Below are 20,075 nucleotides of genomic sequence, written 5' to 3' on the forward strand. Positions count from 1 at the left end.
GAACAGTTAACAGAGATCTGTGCAGCCTTTCATTCCCTATCACACCCACGAGGAGACAGCTGATGAGTGCATAAGTGTAGCCAACTAGCAAACAGAGGAGCACAGTACCCTGCTTACTCAGATATACCCAAATAAAACAAAGAAAATGAAAATCTGGAGAAAATCACTCCAACATACAATCAGCAATTAAATATAAATACAAGAAAGTCACAATGTCTTGCAGACAACAGAGCATCACAGTCCACACAAAGAAGGAAGACAAAGCAGTACAAACAAGGGAGCAGGATACAGATTTAGAACACAACCCTGGGGAAGAAGAAGCATTGGAACTCCCTGATAAGGAATTCAAAAGAATTATGTTTAGGTACCTTCAATAGATAGGGAGACAGATAAAAGAAAACACTGATAAAATTAAGGAAAACACAGACAAACCTGAGAAAAATTATGAAAGACAAGAACAAAATGACAAAATAAATGAAAAATCAGAAATGATACAAAATCTACAGAGAAATCCAGAAAATTAATACTGAATTTTTTGAAATAGACAAAATATTAAAAGGGCAAAGGAGTAGAATTGAATCAATGGAAGACAGAATTAGTGGGATCGAAGACAAATACCTGAATACTTCTTTGAAAAGGGATTAATCAGAAAAAAGATGAAAACAAAATGAAGAAAGTCTGAGATTCACGTGGGATACCATCAAAAGGAATAACCTATGTGTAATTGGAATTCCAGAAAAGGAAGAGACCAAAAAAACTGTGGTTGTTATGATTGTGTGTCACCTTGGTTGGGCCTGGTTAAGTGGCTGGGCAGCTAGTGGTAGTTATTCCCCATGATGAGACTGGCAATCAGCTCCATGGTGGGATCTACCACAAGCAGATGAGTAACTGCTTTAGTTATGTGGTCTGCTTCCCATATATAAGGAGCAGCTTTGGGAATAGTCTCTAGCTTATGGCACACTTGGATCCTGCATGTAGCTGTGTTGTTATTCAGTAGCCTGCCATGCTCTGCCGACCTTGGGACTTACAATGGACTTGAATTAATGGCCTGACATATGGTTTATTAACATCGTTACTGTTTTATTTGTTGACCTTGGGCTTGTTAGCTTCAGCAACCAGTAGCTGCCTGAGTGGAGACATGCCTCTAGCTTCAGTGGGCTGGGAGCAAGAGGCAGAGCTGAAGCCCAAGGTCGAGGGGCTTTCACACAGCCCCTAGAGCATGGCACTTTCAACTTGTACTTAAAACCTCCAAACTGTGAGAGAATAAATTCCTGTTTGTTAATGCCATCCCATTTGTAGTATATTCTTGTCAGAGTGGCACTAGGTAACCAGAACAAAAACCACAGAGAAAATAATGGAAGATATGTTGGAAGGGAATTTCCTTGATATGATGAAAGACAAGAATATATCCAATCAAGAAGTGCAATTAACCCCAAAAAGGACAAACCCCAAAAGAAAATCACCAAGATATATCATACTCAAACTCATCAAAACCAAAGACAATAAAGAATCCTGAAAGCAGCGTGGGAAAAATGAAAAGCCACCTTCAAAGGGCAACCAATAAGAGCAGGCTTGGATTTCTTGGCAGAAACCATGGAGGCAAGAAGGCAATGGGATGGTATATATAAAACCCTGGAATAGAAAAATTTCCAACCAAGAATTATATAACCAGCAAAATTGTCACTCAAATATGAAAAGTGAAATTAGGACATTTCCAGATGAGCAAAAATTAAGGGAATTTGTTAAAACTAGACCAACCTTACAAGAGTTGCTAAAGGGAGTTATTTGGACAGAGAACCAACAGCAGCAAACAATAACTGACCATTAAAACACATGATGACATAACCCAGAAACCAACCCAGTTATGGAAGTATCTAAAGTAAAATAATCTTAGAAGATTATAAACAGGGAACCAGAGACATCAGTTGGCAAATGAGGACAGTTACAAACTAAAAAGAGGGAAAAAAACATCATAGTTACAGAACTTCTAAATGGTGAGGAAGTCAAGAGAGTTCCAAGATAGAATGGACTGTTCTAAACTCAGGAAAAAACTATAATCACAGGGTAACCTCAAAGAAAAATGATAAACCTTCAAATCACAGTAAAAAAAGTACACAAGCACAAATATTTAACAAAAACTAAAAGAAGAGCAATGAAGGAAACGAGAAAACAAATCATAAACAAAATGAGCTCAGCATAGAAAATCATATGGAACAAAGAATTCAGTAACACCATGAAAAAACATGTAACAAAATGACAGCAACCAATTCATACTTGTCAATAATTATACTGAATGTAAATGGATTAAATGCACCACTCAAGAGATGGAGAGTTGCAGACTGGATAACAAAACATGACCCATAGATATGCTATCTACAAAAGACATACCTTAGATACAAAGACAAAAATAGACTAAAAATGAAAGTTTGGAAAAAGGTATATCTAGCAAATGACAATCAAAAAGGAGCAGAAGTGGCAATGTTAATCCATGTTAAAATTGAATTTAAGAAAAAAACCTCCATCTGAGGCAAGGAAGGACACTATATAATGATTAAAGGATCAATTGTACATGAAGATATGACCTTAATAAATATCTATGCACCCCAAGAGCCCCAAAATATATAAGTCAGATTTTAATAGAATTGAAAAGACAAACAGATGACTCCACAGTCATAGTAGGAGACTTTAATATACCACTTTCCATGAAAGATAGAACAACTGGAAAGAAACTCAACAAAGATGCAGATGAGCTAAACAATACAATCCATCAAGTTGAAGTTATAGACATCTACAGAGCACTTCACCCAACAACAGCAAAATATAGATTCTTTTCCAGTGCACATGGAACATTCTCCAGGATAGACCATGTGTTAGGCCATACAGCAAGTCTTAATAAATTTAAAAACTTTGAAATACTGCCAAACATCTTCTCAGATAATAATGCTATAAAACTAAATATCAACAATAGGAAGATCAACAGGAAAAGAGCAAACTTAATAACATCCTCCTTAAAATTGGGCAATAGAAGAAATAAAAAAATGAAATAAAAAAAATTCCTTGAACCAAACGAGAATGAAAATTCCACATACCAAAATCTTTGGGACACAGCAAAAGCAGTGATCCATGACCAATTTACAACAATAAATGCACACATCAAAAAAGAAAAAATAGCCTAAATCAACATATTAACCCAACATCTCCAACAAACAGAAAAGAGAAGCACAAAAAAGCTTACAATCACCAGAAGAAAAGAAATAACAAAGATCTGAGCAGAAATAAATGAAACAGAAAATAGAAAGACAATAGAAAAAATCAACAAAACTAGAGGTTAGTTTTTTGAAAAGACTAATAAAATGGACAAACCACTGGCAAATTTAACAAAGGAAAGGAGGGAGAGAATACAAATAACACAAATAAGAAACAAATCAGGTGATGTTACAACAGAACCAACTGGAATAAAAAGGATAATATCAAGATACTGTGAAGAACTGTAGTCCAACAAATTTGAAAATTTAGAAGAAATAGAGAGGCAGTAGCAAGCAGGGCCGGTGGCTGGAACAGGTAAGGAGGGCGGGAGATAGCCCAGAAGGTGACAGGGAGCAGTGGGAGACAGGGCCAGCAGTGAGAAAAGGTGAGGGTGGGGGACAGCCCTCAAGGCGGCAGGGAGCAGCGGCAGACACGGCCAGCAGCCAAAACAGGGAAGGAAAGTGGGGGACAGCCCCCAAGGTGGCAAAGAACAGTGCCAGTCAGGGCCAGCAGGAACAGGTAGGGGAAGCCCAGGAAGTGAGAAGAGCAATTGGAACAATTAAGGCAGACAAACTTGTCTGGTCAATTTGTCATATTGTGGTGGTTTACATGTTGCTGTGAGGCTGGAGGCTGTACAAACAGGTGTTCCCATGGTGGACTGGTTTTATTGGCGCTTCCAGAATGAGAAAGACTCAGAAGAAGGAAGAGGAAATACACTTCTCAAATAATTGGCCAGGGAATACCTATGAATAGTAGTGAAACACTGTCTAATATATTACTGGGAAATTTTTTGAATACCCCTGAAACATTGCCAGATATAGTGCCAGAATATGAGCCCCTCAGGCCGGAAGGCACTCGTAATACAACTGGGAAAGAGGTGCCTCATCAGAGTAAAGCCTACCTTAACGATATTGATAAAGTAGAGCTTTTGGGGCCTCCATTTGCTGAAGTGGCATGGCTCAATATGAGAAGAAACAGCTGCAAACATCCATTGGTAATCGGAACATAGAAAGTATGAAGTATGAATCTAGGAAAATTGGAAGTTGTAAAAAATGAAATGGAACACACAAAGATTGATATACTAGGCATGATCCTGAAAAGGACAGGTTTTGGCCATTTTGAATCAGATAATCATATGATCTATTATGCCAGAAATGACAAATTGAAGAGGAATGGTGTGGCATTCATTGTCATGAAGAATGTTTCAAGATCTATCATGAAGTACAATGCTGTCAGTGATAGAATAATATCCATATGCCTACAAGGAAAGCTTGTTAATACTATTATTCAAATTTATGCACCAACCACCAAAGCCAAAGATGAGGCAATTGAAAATTTTTACCAACTTCTGCACTCTGAAATCGACCAAACATGCAATCAAGATTTGCTGATTATCACTGATGACTAGAATGCAAAAGTTGGAAACAAATAAGAATCATTGGGAGTTGAAAAATTTGGCTTTGGAGATAGAAATGATGCTGGAGATCACATGATAGAATTTTGCAAGACCAATGACTTATTCCTTGCAAATACCTTTTTTCAACAACATAAACAGAAGCTACACACATATTTCACCAGATGGAGTAGAGAGGAATCAGAATGACTACATCTGTGGTAAGAGGTGATGGAGAAGCTCAATATCTTCAGCCAAAACAAGGCCAGGAGCTAGAACAGACCATCAACTGCTCATTTGCAAGTTCAAGGTGAAGTTGAAGACAATTAAAACAAGTTTATGAGAGCCAAAATATGACCTGGATTGTATCCCTCCTGAACTTAAGAGACCATTTAAAGACTAGATTTGATGCACTGAACACCAATGACCAGAAACCAGAGGAATTGTGGGATGCCATCAAGAACATCATCCATGGAGAAAGAAAAAGGTCATCAAAAAGACAGGAAGGGAAGAAAAGACCAAAATGGATGTCAGAAGGCACTCTGAAATTTTCCCTTGAATGAAGAGTAGCTAAAGCAAATGGAAGAAATGACAAGTTAAAGAGCTGAACAGAAGATTTCGAAGAGCAGCTCGAGAAGACAAAGTCAATTCTTTCTTTTTTTTTTTTTACTATGATTTGGGTGAAAGTTTACAGAGCAAATTCACTTTCCATACAGCAGTTCACATGCACTTTGTCTCATAATATTGACTACAATTTACCCCAATGCAACAGCTCCCCTCCTACTTCCTCCTGATAGTTACCTCTTCCCTGTGTCCATCACTTCATGCACTCCTGTCCCCTGAGCTGTCTCCCTGTACATAAATTAGCCCTTCCTTCTTCCATGATTGTTCTCTCCAACGAGTGTATCGACCTCAGGTAAATGTTCAGCTCATATGACTGTCTTTGTTTGGCTGGAAGCCACAGAAGTGGGTTCAATTCCAGACCTGAAGGGCAGCTAGGGGCCATAGTCTCAGTGGTTCCACCAGGCTCTAGCAGACCAGCAAACCTGGTCCCCCCCTTTTTTTTTCCCCAAATGATTTTGAGTTTTGTTCTACATTGTTCTCCCTCTCTATCCAGGCTCTCCTACATAGATACCCCTTCGAGTGGTTGAGAGTGGTAGCTGGGCACCATCTAGTTCTTCTGGTCTCATAGTCATATAGGCTGAGGATCAAATGGTGTACCAGTCACTAGGACTAATTGTTTCCATGAATCTTTGGTTTTCTTCGTTCTTTGCTCTGGACAAGGAAAGACCCATCATTGCATCTAGATGGTTGCTTGAAAGCTTTTAAGGTCCCAGTTGCTACTCGCCAAAGTAGGAGGTGGAACAATGTTTTGTGTAGTATGTTATGCCAATTGAACTTCATGTTCCCTGCAACTATGGTCCTGCGCCCACAGGTTCAACTACTCGGTTCCTCTGGGTAGCTGGCTGTGACCAAGAAATGACTACAACCTTGTTCCTTGTCAGCTCTACTATACACCTGGAATTCTTACAGAACATACAAATACACTTGCAGAACCATTGCCTGCCAATCCTATACATGGTCTTGGGTACATTCCCTGCTGCACAGACATACCTAATAGTTCAGCCTGTCCACCCATTTATCCACCTGTATACCCATGTTTGCCTTCACTGACAACACAGTACTCTATGTGCAAAAGGATTCATCTTTGTTGTCTGCACCTCCCATGTACCTCTCTATGTCTTCCTCTTCTTCAATGCCACCATGTTGATCACTCACATTTGATATATTGCCCTTCTTTTCACCCAAATCAATACTCATCTCTACCTATCTAACAGTGTTTCCTCCCCTCCCTTCCCACTCCTGGTAACCAACAAATAAAATTTCCTTCCACAGAGAAACCTTTCCTTGAGACAAAGTCAATTCTTATCATGAAATGTGCAAAGACCTGGAGTTGGAAAGCCAAAAAGGAAGAACATGCTTGGTATTTATCAAGAACTGAAGATAAAATTTAAGTCTTGAGTTGTGATACTGAAAGATTCTATAGGCAATATATTGAATAATCCAGGAAACATCAAAAGAAGATGTAAAGAATACAGAGTCACTGTACCAAAAAAGAATTGGTGGATGTTCATTCATTTTGGGAGATGGCATATGATCAAGAACCAATGGTATCAAAGGAAGGAGGTGAAGCTGCACTGAGGGAAATGGTGAAAAACAAAGCTCCAGGAATTGACGAGATACCCATTGAAATGTTTCAACAAATGGATAGTGCACTAGAGGCCCTCATTCAGCTATGGCAGGAGATTTAGAAGACAACTACCTGGCCAAATGACTGGAAAAGATGCATATTTGTACCCATTTCAAAGAAAAGTGATCCCATACAATGTGGAAATTACCAAATAATACCATTAATATCACATGCAAGTAAAATCTTACTGAAGATAATTCAAAAATGGTTGTAGCAGTATATTGACAAAGAACTTCCAGATATGCAAGTTGGATTCAGAAGAGGACGTGAGACGACAGATATCATTGTTGATGTCAGATGGATCTTGGCTCAAAGCAAAGAATACCAGAAAGATGTTTACTTGTGTTTTATTGACCATGCAAAAGCATTCGATTGTGTGGATCATAACAAATTATGGATAACATTGAGAAGAATGGGAATTCCAGAACACTTAATTGTGCTCATGAGGAACTTGTACATAGACCAGGAGGCTGTTGTTTGAACAGAACAAGGGGACACCGCATGGTTTAAAATCAAGAAAAGAATATGTCAGGGCTGTATCTTTTACTACACTTATTCAGTCTGTATGCTGAACAAATAATTCAATAATCCGGACTATATGAAGAAGAATGTGGCATCAGGATTGGAGGAAGACTCATTATGTTATGCAGATAACACAACTTTGCTTGCTGAAAGTGAGAATGACTACAAATACTTACTGATGAAGACTGAAGACTACAGTCTCCAGTATGGATTACACCTCTAACATAAAGAAAGCAAACATCTTCACAATGGGACCAATAAGCAGCAACATGATAAATGGAGAAAAGTTTGAAGTTGTCAAAGACCTTATATTACTTGGTTCTACAATCAACACCAATGGGAGCAGCAGTCAAGATATGAGACATTGCATAACATTGGGCAAATCTGTTGCAAAGGACCTCTTTCAAGAGCTAAAGAGAAAAATGTTTCCTTGAAGACTAAGGTGTGCTTGACAAAAGCCATGGTATTTTCAGTTGCTTCATATGCATATGAGAGCTGGACAATGAAAAAGGAAGACTGAAGAAGAGTTGATGCTTTTGAGTTGTGGTGTTGGCAAAGAATGCTGAAAGTACCACGGACTGCTAAAAGAACTAACAAGTCCATCCTGAAAGACGTGCAGCCGGAATGCTCCTTGGAGGCAAAAATGGCCAGACTTCCTCTCACATACTTTGGTCATGTTGTAAGAAGGGACCATACCCTGAAGAAAGATATCACGCTTGGCAAAGTGGAGGGACAATGAAAAAGGTGAAGGCCCTCAATGAGATGGATTGACACAGTGGCTGCAACAATGGGCTCAGGTATAGCAAGGATCATGGGGCTGGCACAGGACCAGGAAATGTTTTGTTCTGTTGTACACAAGGTCACTACAAGTTGGAGATGACTCGATGGCACCTAACAACAATAACAGAAGAAATGGACAGATTTCTAGAAACATACTACCTACCTAAACTTACAGAGAGTAAGGTAGAAGAATTGAACAGACTCCTAACAAAATAAGAAATTGAACATGTCATAAAAAAATTCACCAACAATAAAAACCCTGGCTCAGACAGTTTCACTGAAGAATTCTTCCAAATGTTCAGAGAGGAACTGAAATGAATCCTACTCAAACTATTGCAGAACATAGAAAAGGATAGAATCCTCCCAAATTCATTTTATGAAGCAAGCATAACCTTGATACCAAAACGAGGCAAAGACATTACTCAAAAGGAAAACTACAGACCAACATTCCTCATGAATATACATGCAAAAATTTTCAATAAAAATCCTAGCCAATAGACAAAAATATATATATATATATATATATTTTTTTTTTCTAATACATTACTCTGGTAGCTTAGTGCCTAACGCATTTGACTGCTAACCAGAAGGCTGGTGGTAAACCACCAGCCACTCCTTGGAAGGAAGATTGGGCAATCTACTCCTGTATAGATAACATCTTGGAAACCTAAGGAGGGGTCACTATGAGTTGGGACTGACTGATGGCAGTGAGTTGTTCTTTTTTTTCTTTTGTATGAGGAAGGAGATCTCATATCAGGTATACAAGGATGGTGTGGTAGCTATGTTTGTGTGTCAACTTGGCTGGGCCTGGTTGAGTGGCTGGGCAGCTGGTGATAGTTATTCCCCATGATGAGACTGGCAATGAACTCCCTGGTGGGATCTACTACAAGCAGCTGAGTGAGATCACATCCAAAGTGAACCTTTGGGATGTTATCTGCTTCCTGTATATAAGGAGAAGCTTTGGGAATGGTCTGTAGCCTATGGCATGCTTGGGCCCTGCATGTAGCCTTTTTACTTGTCAACCTTGGGGCTTTTCAACCTTGGCAGCCAGCAACTGTCTGAGTGAAGAAATGCTTCTAGCTCCAGTGCACCAGGAGCAGGAGGCAGAGCTGGACTTCAAGGTTGAGGGGCTTTCACCCAGCCCCTACAGTTTGGTACTTTGAACTTGGACTTAAAGCCTCCAAATTGTAAGAATAAACTCCTGTTTGTTAAGACCATCCCATTTGTGGTTTATTCCTGTCAGAGTGGCACTAGGTAACCAGAACAGATGGTATAACATTAGAAAAACAATCAATGTCATATATCACATAAATAAAACAAAAGAAAAGAACTACATGATCATATCAACTGATGTAGAAAAGGCATTAGATAAAATCCAACATCCATTCCTGATAAAAGCTCTGTGCAAATTAGGAACAGAAGGGCATTCCTCAACGTAACAAATGGCATATATGCAAAACCAACAGCTAACATTATTCTCAATGGAGAAAGACTGAAACCATTCCCCTTGCGAACAGGAACCAGACAAGGATGAGCTCTATCACCACTTCTATACAACACTGTACTGGAAGTCCTAGCCAGGGCAATAAGGCAAAGTCATCCAAATTGGTAAGGAAGAAGTCAAACTATCCCTATTTGCTGATGATATGAGAGATTTAGCATAGTGGTGGGATATAAGATCAACATCCAAAAATCAGTTGGATTCCTCTACAGCAGCAAAGATAATGCTGAAATAGAAATAAGGAAATCAATATCATTCTCAATAGCTAACAAAAAATATAAAATACTTGGGAATAAATCTTAGCAGGGACACAAAAGACCTGTACAAAGAAAACTACAAAACACTACTTCAAGAAACCACAAGAGATCTACATGAAGGGTTACCATGCTCATGTCTAGGAAGACTGAACATTGTAAAAATGTCAATATTACTCAAAGCAATCTATACATTCAATGCAATCCCAATCCTGATCCCATCAACATTCTTTAAGGATATGGAAAAACCAATCACTAACTTTATAAGGAAAGATAAGAGACCTCAGATAAGGAAAGCACTACTGATGATGAAGAAGAAGAAGAAAGTAGGAGGTCTCATTCTCCTGGATCTCAAAATCTACTATACAGCCACAGTAGTCAAAACAGGCTGGTATGGGTACAAAGACAGACACATAGACTAGTGTAATAGAATTGAGAACCCAGAAATAGATCTGTTGACCTATGGTCAGCTGATTTTTGACAAAGGGCTGAAAGCCATTAAATGGGGAAATGATAGTCTGTTTAACAAATGGTGCTGACAAAACTGGATATCTACTTGCAGAAAAATGAAACAAGATCTGTACCTTATTCCATACACAAAAACTAACTCCAAATGGATCAAAGACATAAATGTGAAACCTAAAACTATAAAGTTGCTCAAGGAAAAACCAGGGGCAAATTTGTTGTTGTTGTTGTTATGTGCCGTCGAGTCGGACCCGACTCATACCAACCCCTCCTTGGGTTTCCAAGGCAGTATCACTATGGAAGTAGATTGCCCAACCTTCCTTCCAAGGAGAAGCTGGTGGGTTTGAACCGCCAGCCTTCTGGTTAGCAGTCAAGTGCCTTAGGTACTACGCTACCAGAGCTCATATGGCATAAATAGACGATCAAGCAAAAATGCACAAACAGCAGAAGAAAAACTAGATGAATGGGACCTTCTAAAAATTAAATTTTTATGTGCTTCCAAAGACTTCTTCAAAAGAGTAAAATGAGAACCTACAGATTGGGAAGAAATATTCAGGAACAACATATCTAACAAGAGACTTATCTCTAAAATATACATAAAAAACTCCAACACCTCAACAACAAAAAGACAATCCAGTTAAAAAATGGGAAGAAGACATGAATAGACACATCACCAAAGAGAATATTCAGGCATCCAACGAACACATGAAGAAATGTTCACGATCATTAGCCATTAGAAAGATGCAAACCATAACAATGAGATGTCATCTCACACCAACAATAATAGCAAAATTCAACAAGACAGAAAATAACCAATGCTGTCGAGGTTGTGGAGAGATTGGAACTCTCATACACTGCTGGTGGGACTGCAAAATGGTAAAACAATTATGGAAAATAGTATGGCATTTTCTTGAAAAACTGAAAATGAAATACCATTTGATCCAGCAATTCCATTACTAGGAATATATATCCTAAAGAGGTGGGAGATAAGACACAAACAGACATATGCACACCCATGTTCATAGCAGCACAATTCACTACAGGAAAGTGATGGAAACAACCTAAATGCTCATCAAGAGACAAATGGATAACCATACTATGGTACATTCATACAATGGAATACTCTGAAACATTAAAGAATAATGAAGAGTACATGAATCATCTCACAACATGGATGAATTTGGATGAAATTGTACTGAGTGAACTAAGTCCATCACAGAAGGACAAATACTGTATGACCCCATTATTGTAAAAAGTCAAGGAAAGGTTTACTCAGGGAAGGAAATTCGCTTTGTTGGTTACTGGGAATGGAAGGGAAGGTTAGGGAAAATTTCAGACTAGTTTGGGGTCACATGTTGATTTGAGTGAGGGGAGGGACGGTATGGAAAGAGTCTGTGACCAGCGTGATGATGCTGGGGAAATGAAGGACACTGAAATGTGCACTTAAGATATAGACAACAGAGGCAAATACTAGTACATGCACAATACTGCATTACCACTAACATCACACACCAGGCCATGGATAAATGCACAAACATGTGTGAAGATCAGGTAGGGTAAGGCAAATAGGAATATATCCTAGACCAAGGACAGATTTGGCTGAAGATAATCTTACATATGCACTTGTGCTACAAAATTAGCTATATACATTACAGAAGCAAGAGAAGACAGAGTTGGCGTAATCCCTCAGAGACAACACCTTGAGAGAGAGAATTACTGGGCCTGTAGACTGGGACCATAGTCTCAGGGGATATCATGCTCAATTGGCACAACATAGTACATAAAAATCTTGTCCCACAGCCTCCTTTGATGAGTAGTGATGGGGTCTTAAAAGTTTTTGAGTGGTTATCTAAGATGCAACTACTAGTGTCCTGTCACCAGAAGCAAAGAAGAATGAAGAAAATCAAAGGCATCTGGAAAGAATTAGTCCAAGGATAAGATGGACCACAAGGACCTCAGCCTTCATGACCCTGAGACCTGAAGAACTAGATGATAGCCAGCTACCAATGGCAGTAACTTGGAAAGGGATCAAAACTAGAGATCCTGGATACAGTGGGAGGAAAAATGTGGAACAAATTAAAAAACAAAAATGACCAGAATTACTGGTCAGATAGAGATTGGTGGAACTCTGAGACTATGGCCTCGGGTTACCTTCTGGGCCTAGAAATGGATTCACTTCTATGGATTGACTCTCAGTGGACCAGTAGAAAGACCTACATGCAGAACACCCACCCCAGGGCAATGTACCCACCAACTCTAAGAAAATGCACCCCTTAGGTCAATCAGCCATGAGACACCAGAGGGGCAGCATTCATATAGAGGGAAAGCTGAACAGACAGGAATGCATAGTTAAGAAGGGCACAGAGAGTGGGTAGTTACACTGAGGGGAGGGGAGGAGAGTTTTTTATGGTTGGGGATGGTAATCAAATGTGCATCAACTGTTGAATGTAAAACAAATTTGCTTTGTAAATTTGCACCCAAAGCACAATTAAAAAAAAAGAAAAAAGAAAGAAATGAGATGATATATTATGCTGGAAAAATCTGCGGCAAAAGACCTCTTTAAAGTGTTAAGAGGTGAAGATATCATTTTGGAGACTAAGGTTATCCTAACCCAAGCCATGGTATTTTCAATCACCTCATATACATGTGAACGCTGGACAATGAATAAAGAAGATGAAGAAGAAATATTGCATTTGAACTATAGTGTTGTCAAAGAATACTGAAAATACCATGGACGGTAAAAAGAACCAACAAATCTGTCTTGGAAGAAGTATAGCTGAAATGCTTCTTAGAAGCAAGAATGGTTAGACATTGTCTTCATGGTCTTTTGCACATCTTGTCAGAAGGGACCAGTTGCTGGAGAAAGATATCATGGTTTGTAAAGTAGATGGTCAGCAAAAAAGGGGAAGACCTTCAACGAGATACATTGACACAGTGGCTGCAACGATGGGCTTAAGCACAGCAAAGCTTGTAAGGATGGCGCAGGACAGAGCAGTGTTTCGTTCTGTTGTGCACAGGGTCTCTATGAGTTGGAACTAAGTCAATGGAATCTAAAAACAAGAAATCTCTGAACACAATATTTCTCTCCATTTATTTATGTCTTTTTAAATTTTTTAAATCTGTATCCACATATATATAGATCATGAACATATTTTAGTAGATATATATTTAAGTATTTCAATGTTGACCTTCTATTATTGTATACTGATACTGTGCTAAACTTATTTTTGTAGATTCCTTGAGGCTGTCTATATAGGCAATCATTATAACTATGAATAAAGATGGTTTTATTTCTACTTTCTATTCTAATTATTATTTTTTTTGCCTTATTACACTAATAAATATAATTCTTTCACTCACTAATGTGACTGAGTACTTTTCTTTAGGCAGAAAAGGTCTAAGCAGACACTGAATTTATTAAATAGCATGCTTTATTACCTGCTTTTCTCATATTAGGCAATCCCGTATATAGTTATATTAGACTTAAGTTTGCATTCCATTTTGTTTCTATATACCACTGTTGTTGCTGTTGCTCTGTGCTGTCAAGGCCTGATTCACAATGATCCTATATAACAGAGAACTGTCCCATAGGATTTCCTAGGCTGTAATCTTTATAGGAGCAGACCACCAGGTCTTTACTCCTTGAGAGCTATTGGTGGGTTTAAACAGTTTTCCTTTTGGTTGCCAGATGAGTGAGTGCTAACCATTGCACTATTGGGGCTCTTTTATATTATTAGTGGAAGAATTTTATTGGTAGAACACTGAGCAGAGTCATGTAGGCAGCTGAGATTTTGGTCTTTAAGGATGTCAAAAGGAAAAGCTGATTTTCATGTCTGACCTCCTTAGTGTGTTCAAAGTCCAAGAAAAAAATGTTAGGTACAGAATTAGTTAGTGATAACTATCTTTATAATGGGAGCTCTGGTAGCATAGTGGCTAAGACACTTGCCTGCTAACCAGACGGCTGGCGGTTCAAATCCACCAGCCACTCCTCAGAAGGAAGGTTGGGCAATCCTACTTCCGTAGTGATACTGCCTCGGAAACCCAAGGAGGGGTTTCTATGAGTCGGGTTTGACTCGACAGCACATAACAACAACAACAACAAATCTTTATAATGCATAAAGAACATTTTTTTTCTCTCTGGGACATGAAGTAAGGAAGAGTTGACTAATGATGATCCAGAAATATTTTTAATTAAGAGAACAAGTAAAAAAAAAAACAAAAAAACAGGGAATTCATTCATTGAAGTTAGTGTCATAAATTATATTACACACAAACAACCCTAAAGCAGTACTTTCCTATAGCTAGGTAAAGGATTTCCCATTTGCCACCAATGCAAATACCACTTTTTTCTCCGCTTCACAACTTTGAACACTAATCTATTAAACCTCTTGTACTAAAAGCCTCAGAGATAAACTATGGCACAGAAGGACCAACATATTCACAAAAAATACATCTATAATTTGTTTACATATCATAATTCTACTTGTTTAAATCAATGCAGTATTAACATAATATATTCTCAGGCGGGGGAGGAAAGGTGGCTATTTAATAGATGTAAAATAGTAACAAAATTAACAAATGCTTTTACCCTAACAGAAAGCAATACCTTGGACTAACCATAGATTGAGGATCAAAGTAATAATAGAATAACAATTTCAATTTTTATGAATAATGAAAACAATTTTATATTTTAAACTATGTTAATGCATAGAAATAAGGTCAAGTAATGTTATAGATAAATGAGATAAAGCATATCCAAATGGGATTAAATGAACATGTTTCATCCTAAGTAAATCCATCTGTAAAAATAATCATTGAATTCTTTTGGCTTTTTAAACGATCACTATAGGTCACATTACTTCTTAGTGAAACATGGAAGGAAGTTCATCTGACTGTAAGAACACTCATTTTGCATTTTCATTCCAAGCCTGCTCTAATCTTACTACTGCCAGTGGCTAAGAGATCTTCATCTTGAACAGCTACTCATTTTCTTGCTCTCCATCCATATTCCTATTCCCCAGGGGTTTAGCCCTGGCTGAGGGTGATGATCCAAAGGGAGAAGAGTTCAAGGAAAGAATGGCATTAAGCGCTCACAGCAAAATGTGCAAAGTAATAAAGACATACATTGGCAGAAGTCTTAGTGTCATCACCTCAGAATGACCAAATCTATCAAAATGTCTTCTGTTTTAAAACATGTAAATCAAACATAGGGCTTACTTACCCATTCATGAGAAAGAATCCAGCAGCCACGTGCAATTCCCAGTAGGACATTTAGAGTTCGAAGAGGTTTCCCTGTGACCACGTGAGTAGTAGTTTCACAAACTTCCCTTGAAAATGAAAAGCCTTTCAATTTATTCACAACCTGAATGATGACATTCTGCTGTCTGTCAAATAGGAAAAAAATCAACAAAATTAATGTTTCCTGAGCATGAACACCAAGATGATTACACAGAAAAGAGAAAAGAAATTACTAGAAAACTAAAATTTAAATTTATTTTGCTATGGTGTATATGTCAATTTTTTTACAGTCAATGACTTGAAATTTTTTTTGGAAAAAAAAAGCTTAAGATCTCTAATCCAATGATCAATTTTAATGGGTGAAAAAAATTGAGGTCCACAGGCTATAAATGGCTGACCTATGGTCACTGGGCTGGTTAGTAACAGAACCAGGGTTGGACACTACACCTCCAGATACTGGCATAATTCTCTTACCATTATACCAATTATTTACATTTCAGACCTATTTGAAGCAATGTTTGCATGGTCATGACCAAGCTACTTAATTAAACATTTCATTTTGAAAATATATTTACTGAGAGTAAAATATATATTTTTCTTTTTTCCCCCTAAGGGTGGGACTGGGGAGGTCCTTTTGAAATTATCAGATGAAATCTTAGGGGAAATATAACAAAGGCTTTTTTATTTTCACAAAATTCATTGTTTATCATCTGGTCTTTCATTCCCTAAGCATTCTATTATTATTGTTATTACTAATATCAAACATCATCACCAAAAAACTCTCATTTTTTCCCTTCCTTCCTTTCACAGTCACTCTTCTAATGCTTTTAGTTGCTGATACATTGCTTCTTTCTCTCTCTCCAACCAAGTTTTGGAAATCTTCACTGAAATACAAACGATATTGGAGACCTTTTAAGAAACTGTAATATACACAAGGAGTTAAAAAATAAAATGTTCTCCTCTCCAAAAATTACATTATAAAAAAAAGGCAATTATTATTTATGCTTATATAGACTATTTGTAATACTCTTCTTTCTATACTTTAATGTTATTTCTTAATTTTATCTTTCATGATCTTAGGTACGTAAATCTTAAGACCTGAGTTTCCTTATTTGAAAAATGAAAAAGTTAACTTATATCACAACTTTAAATTCTTAGACTTCCCCTCTACCACAGGTAGAGAAGATACATGGGCCAAGGGCCCTTGCCACAACTTTGACCAAAGAATCTGTACTTACTGAAATTGTGGGAAATACTTAATTTGAAAGGGGGGGAAAAATGAAAACCTCTAGACGAGATGTTCTCCAGAACTCTTCATTTCTGAATTATCTATGAATATGATTCTTTCCAGCTGCCACTTATTCGTTGGCTTTGCTAATAACAAGTGTCTTTGCAGGACATGGTTAATCAATATGGCATCAGAAAATTTCAAACAAGAAGTATATGTGGGGAAAAAGTAATAAGAGGATGTGATCTAAATAAAATGCTCTGTTTTAAAACCTCTGTTTCAGAAAATAATTATTAATTTTATTTTTAGGCAAAAGTGTAGACTTTCAACAACATGATGAATATATTTAATGGTATGAAATGTGCATGTGAAAACTGTTGAAATGGTAAATGTTTTGTTACCTATATATTTACTAAAATTTAAAAAAATCACATTCATATTCAACATCTATTTCTGTAGTAGACTATTTGGAATATTGATTATGTTTCATAATACACTTATGAGCTCAACATTTCATTGTATAATTCATAGAGATTAAATGATCAATCATTTTAATTTCATGCCATGGGAAGGAAAAGGATACTATTTCAAAAAGTATTGTAAACATACACTCCTTTTGCAGCGTATTTTTCATAGAAATGCCCCAATGTTTTGATGACTGTCTTAAAACCTAAAACAATAATGATTGATATAAAAAAAACACAGTTTTCCCCTTTACAACAGCAATTCAAAAATATGTTACAAAGAATATGGAACTGTATTTTTGTTGGATGTTCGTTATTGTGTTAAATGTTTAAGGAAGATGATAAGAGCATGCCAGCAAACTATTAACCCTTCCACAAAATATGCATACAGCTGCTTTAATACTACAGTAGAAAGCTTTCTATCAAATTGTTTCTTTAAAAGAGAAACATTTCAGCCAGTGTTGTTCCATTTATTGAACATTAATGGGGTGAGGGGGTAGAGGCCAAGCAAAGAAAGCCCTTAGAGAGCAGAAGGAATGGTAAAAATACTATAAAACCTCCCAATGTGGTCTAAGCAATTAAAAAAGTTTTCAGTGCAAAACTGCTCACATTTAACCACCTTCTTATTTTCGATGACATTCTAACTCAGATATTAGTTATATATAGTAACAGTGACACAGTATATAACTATAATTCTTCATAAGCACAGTATTACTGAATACAAAAGAAAGGCTAAAATTTCATACTGAGTAGAAAGTTATCAAAACAACTATACTTACTCAGATGGCATGCTTGTCATGACTAATGTTCTTGTTGGCTAGAGGTTTCAAAAGAGAAGGAACAAAAAACAGTCAAAATACAAAAAAATATTTTTCCCACAGAAATAAACTTTAATAACTTTTCTGAAAAGTTACATCATTTAAAAATAAACATGTATGTATGTATGTATGCATGTATATATATATATGTACATACATACACACACACACACACACACATACACATACACACACAAACTTTGCATTCTGGAAAAAAATAAAAAGCCCAAGAGATAGAAAAGCAAAACAATTTTTCCCTCCAGAAGTCCATTCTGCCAGTTAGCTAGCTGACCTTCAAATTTGCCCAACATATTTATAGAAGTCAGGGAAAGGAGAGGATAAGAGAGGCACTTTTGTAGGCTTAAGAACCATATTTTCTGTCTTTTTTTTTAATGCATTTTATTGAAATATAATTTATGTACAGTGAAATACACAAAACTAAAGTGAAAAGGGTCAATGCATTTTTTTTTTGCAGTGTTCCTTTCCCTCCCTTCCCACCCCTGACAAACAACAAAGTTTCCCTCCATATATAAGTCTTTCCCTGCACAACAACAAACTAATACTGTATTTGTCCTTCTGTGATTGACTTATTTCACTCAGCATAATGTCCTCCAAGTTCATCAATGTTATGTGGTGTTTTGCAGACTCTACATGATTCTTTAGTGCTGCATAGCATTCCATTGTGTGTATATACTGTAGTTTGGTCATCCACTCTTCGGCTGATGGGCATGTGGGTTGTTTCCACCTTTTTGCTATTGTAAATAGTGCTGTGACGAACATGAGTGTGCACATATCTATCTGTTCCTGTCCTGGTTCTCACCTCTCTAGGATATATACCTAGTAATGGAACTGCTAGGTCAAATGGTATCTCCAATTCTAGCTTTCTAAAGAATTGCCATATTGCTTTCCACAGTAGTTGTATCACTTCACAGTCCCACCAGCAGTGTTTGAGTCCCAATCTCTCCACATCCCCACCACCATTTATTATTTCTGTCTCGTTGAACCTTGCCATCAGTACTGGGGTGAGACAGTATCTCATTGTTGTTTTGATTTACATCTCTCTGATGGCCAGTGATTGTGAGCATCTCTTCATTAGCTGACCACCTGAATATCCTCCTTGGTGAAGTGTCTATTCATGTCTTCTGCCCATTTTTCAATTGGATTGTTAATTACTTTGGTGTTGAGGTGTTGGAGTTTTCTATAAATCTTAGAGATAAGTCCCTTGCCAGACAATATAAATTTGTTGATGTCATTTTTGTTACGTGCTTTTTTGTGGTGTCGATTTCTTTGTTTCATATAATTTTCTATGCTGAGCTCGTTTTGTTTATGAATCGTGTTATCACTTCCTTTGTTGCTACTGTTTTAGTATTTGCTAAATAAATCTTTTTTATTTTGTTTTGAAGGTTTATCATTTTTGAGGTTATCCTTTGACTTACAGTTTTCTTCAAAAGTTTCGAACAGTCCATCTATCTTGTAGTTGTCTTGAAATCCCTACCATCTAGAAATTCTGTAATGACAGAGTTTTTTCCCTTTTTTTGTTTTCTAGTTGTCCTCATTTCTCAATTGATGTCTCTGGTTCCCTGTTTACAATCTTGCAGGCTTCTTTACTTTGGATACTTCCATAGCTGGGTTGGTTTCTGAGTTATATCATCATGTGTGTTAATGTTCAGTTGTTGTTGGCTGTTGTTGCTTCTCTGTCCAAAGAATTCCCTTTTGCATCTCTTGTAAGGTTGGTCTGGTTTTAACACATTCCCTTAATTTCTGATAATCTGGAAATGTCCTAATTCCATCACCATATTTGAGGGACAATTTAGCTGGGTACATAATTCTTGGTTGGAAATTTGTCTCTTTCAGGGTTTTATATATACCATCCCATTGTCTTTTCATCTGCATGGTTTCTGCTGAGAAATCCAAG

The 20,075-nt window shown here is 37.3% G+C and overlaps 1 protein-coding gene across 1 annotated transcript in view; it reads right to left on the bottom strand.

Moving 5' to 3' along the window:
• Positions 1–20,075, bottom strand: part of MCPH1 (microcephalin 1) — a 505,419-nt gene that overhangs the window by 287,045 nt on the left and 198,299 nt on the right. The window contains exons 10-11 of the mRNA XM_042781949.1: positions 18,122–18,159; positions 15,634–15,796 (exon numbers count right to left, since the gene is read on the bottom strand). Coding sequence (XP_042637883.1) covers positions 15,634–15,796; positions 18,122–18,159 — 201 coding nt within the window. The remainder of the gene's footprint in view (positions 1–15,633; positions 15,797–18,121; positions 18,160–20,075) is intronic.

This window comes from Orycteropus afer, unplaced genomic scaffold (genome assembly GCF_000298275.1).
Source record: "Orycteropus afer afer isolate SDZICR_OR568_19922 unplaced genomic scaffold, OryAfe1.0 scaffold00200, whole genome shotgun sequence".
In the NCBI taxonomy this organism is placed as follows: Eukaryota; Metazoa; Chordata; class Mammalia; order Tubulidentata; family Orycteropodidae; genus Orycteropus; species Orycteropus afer.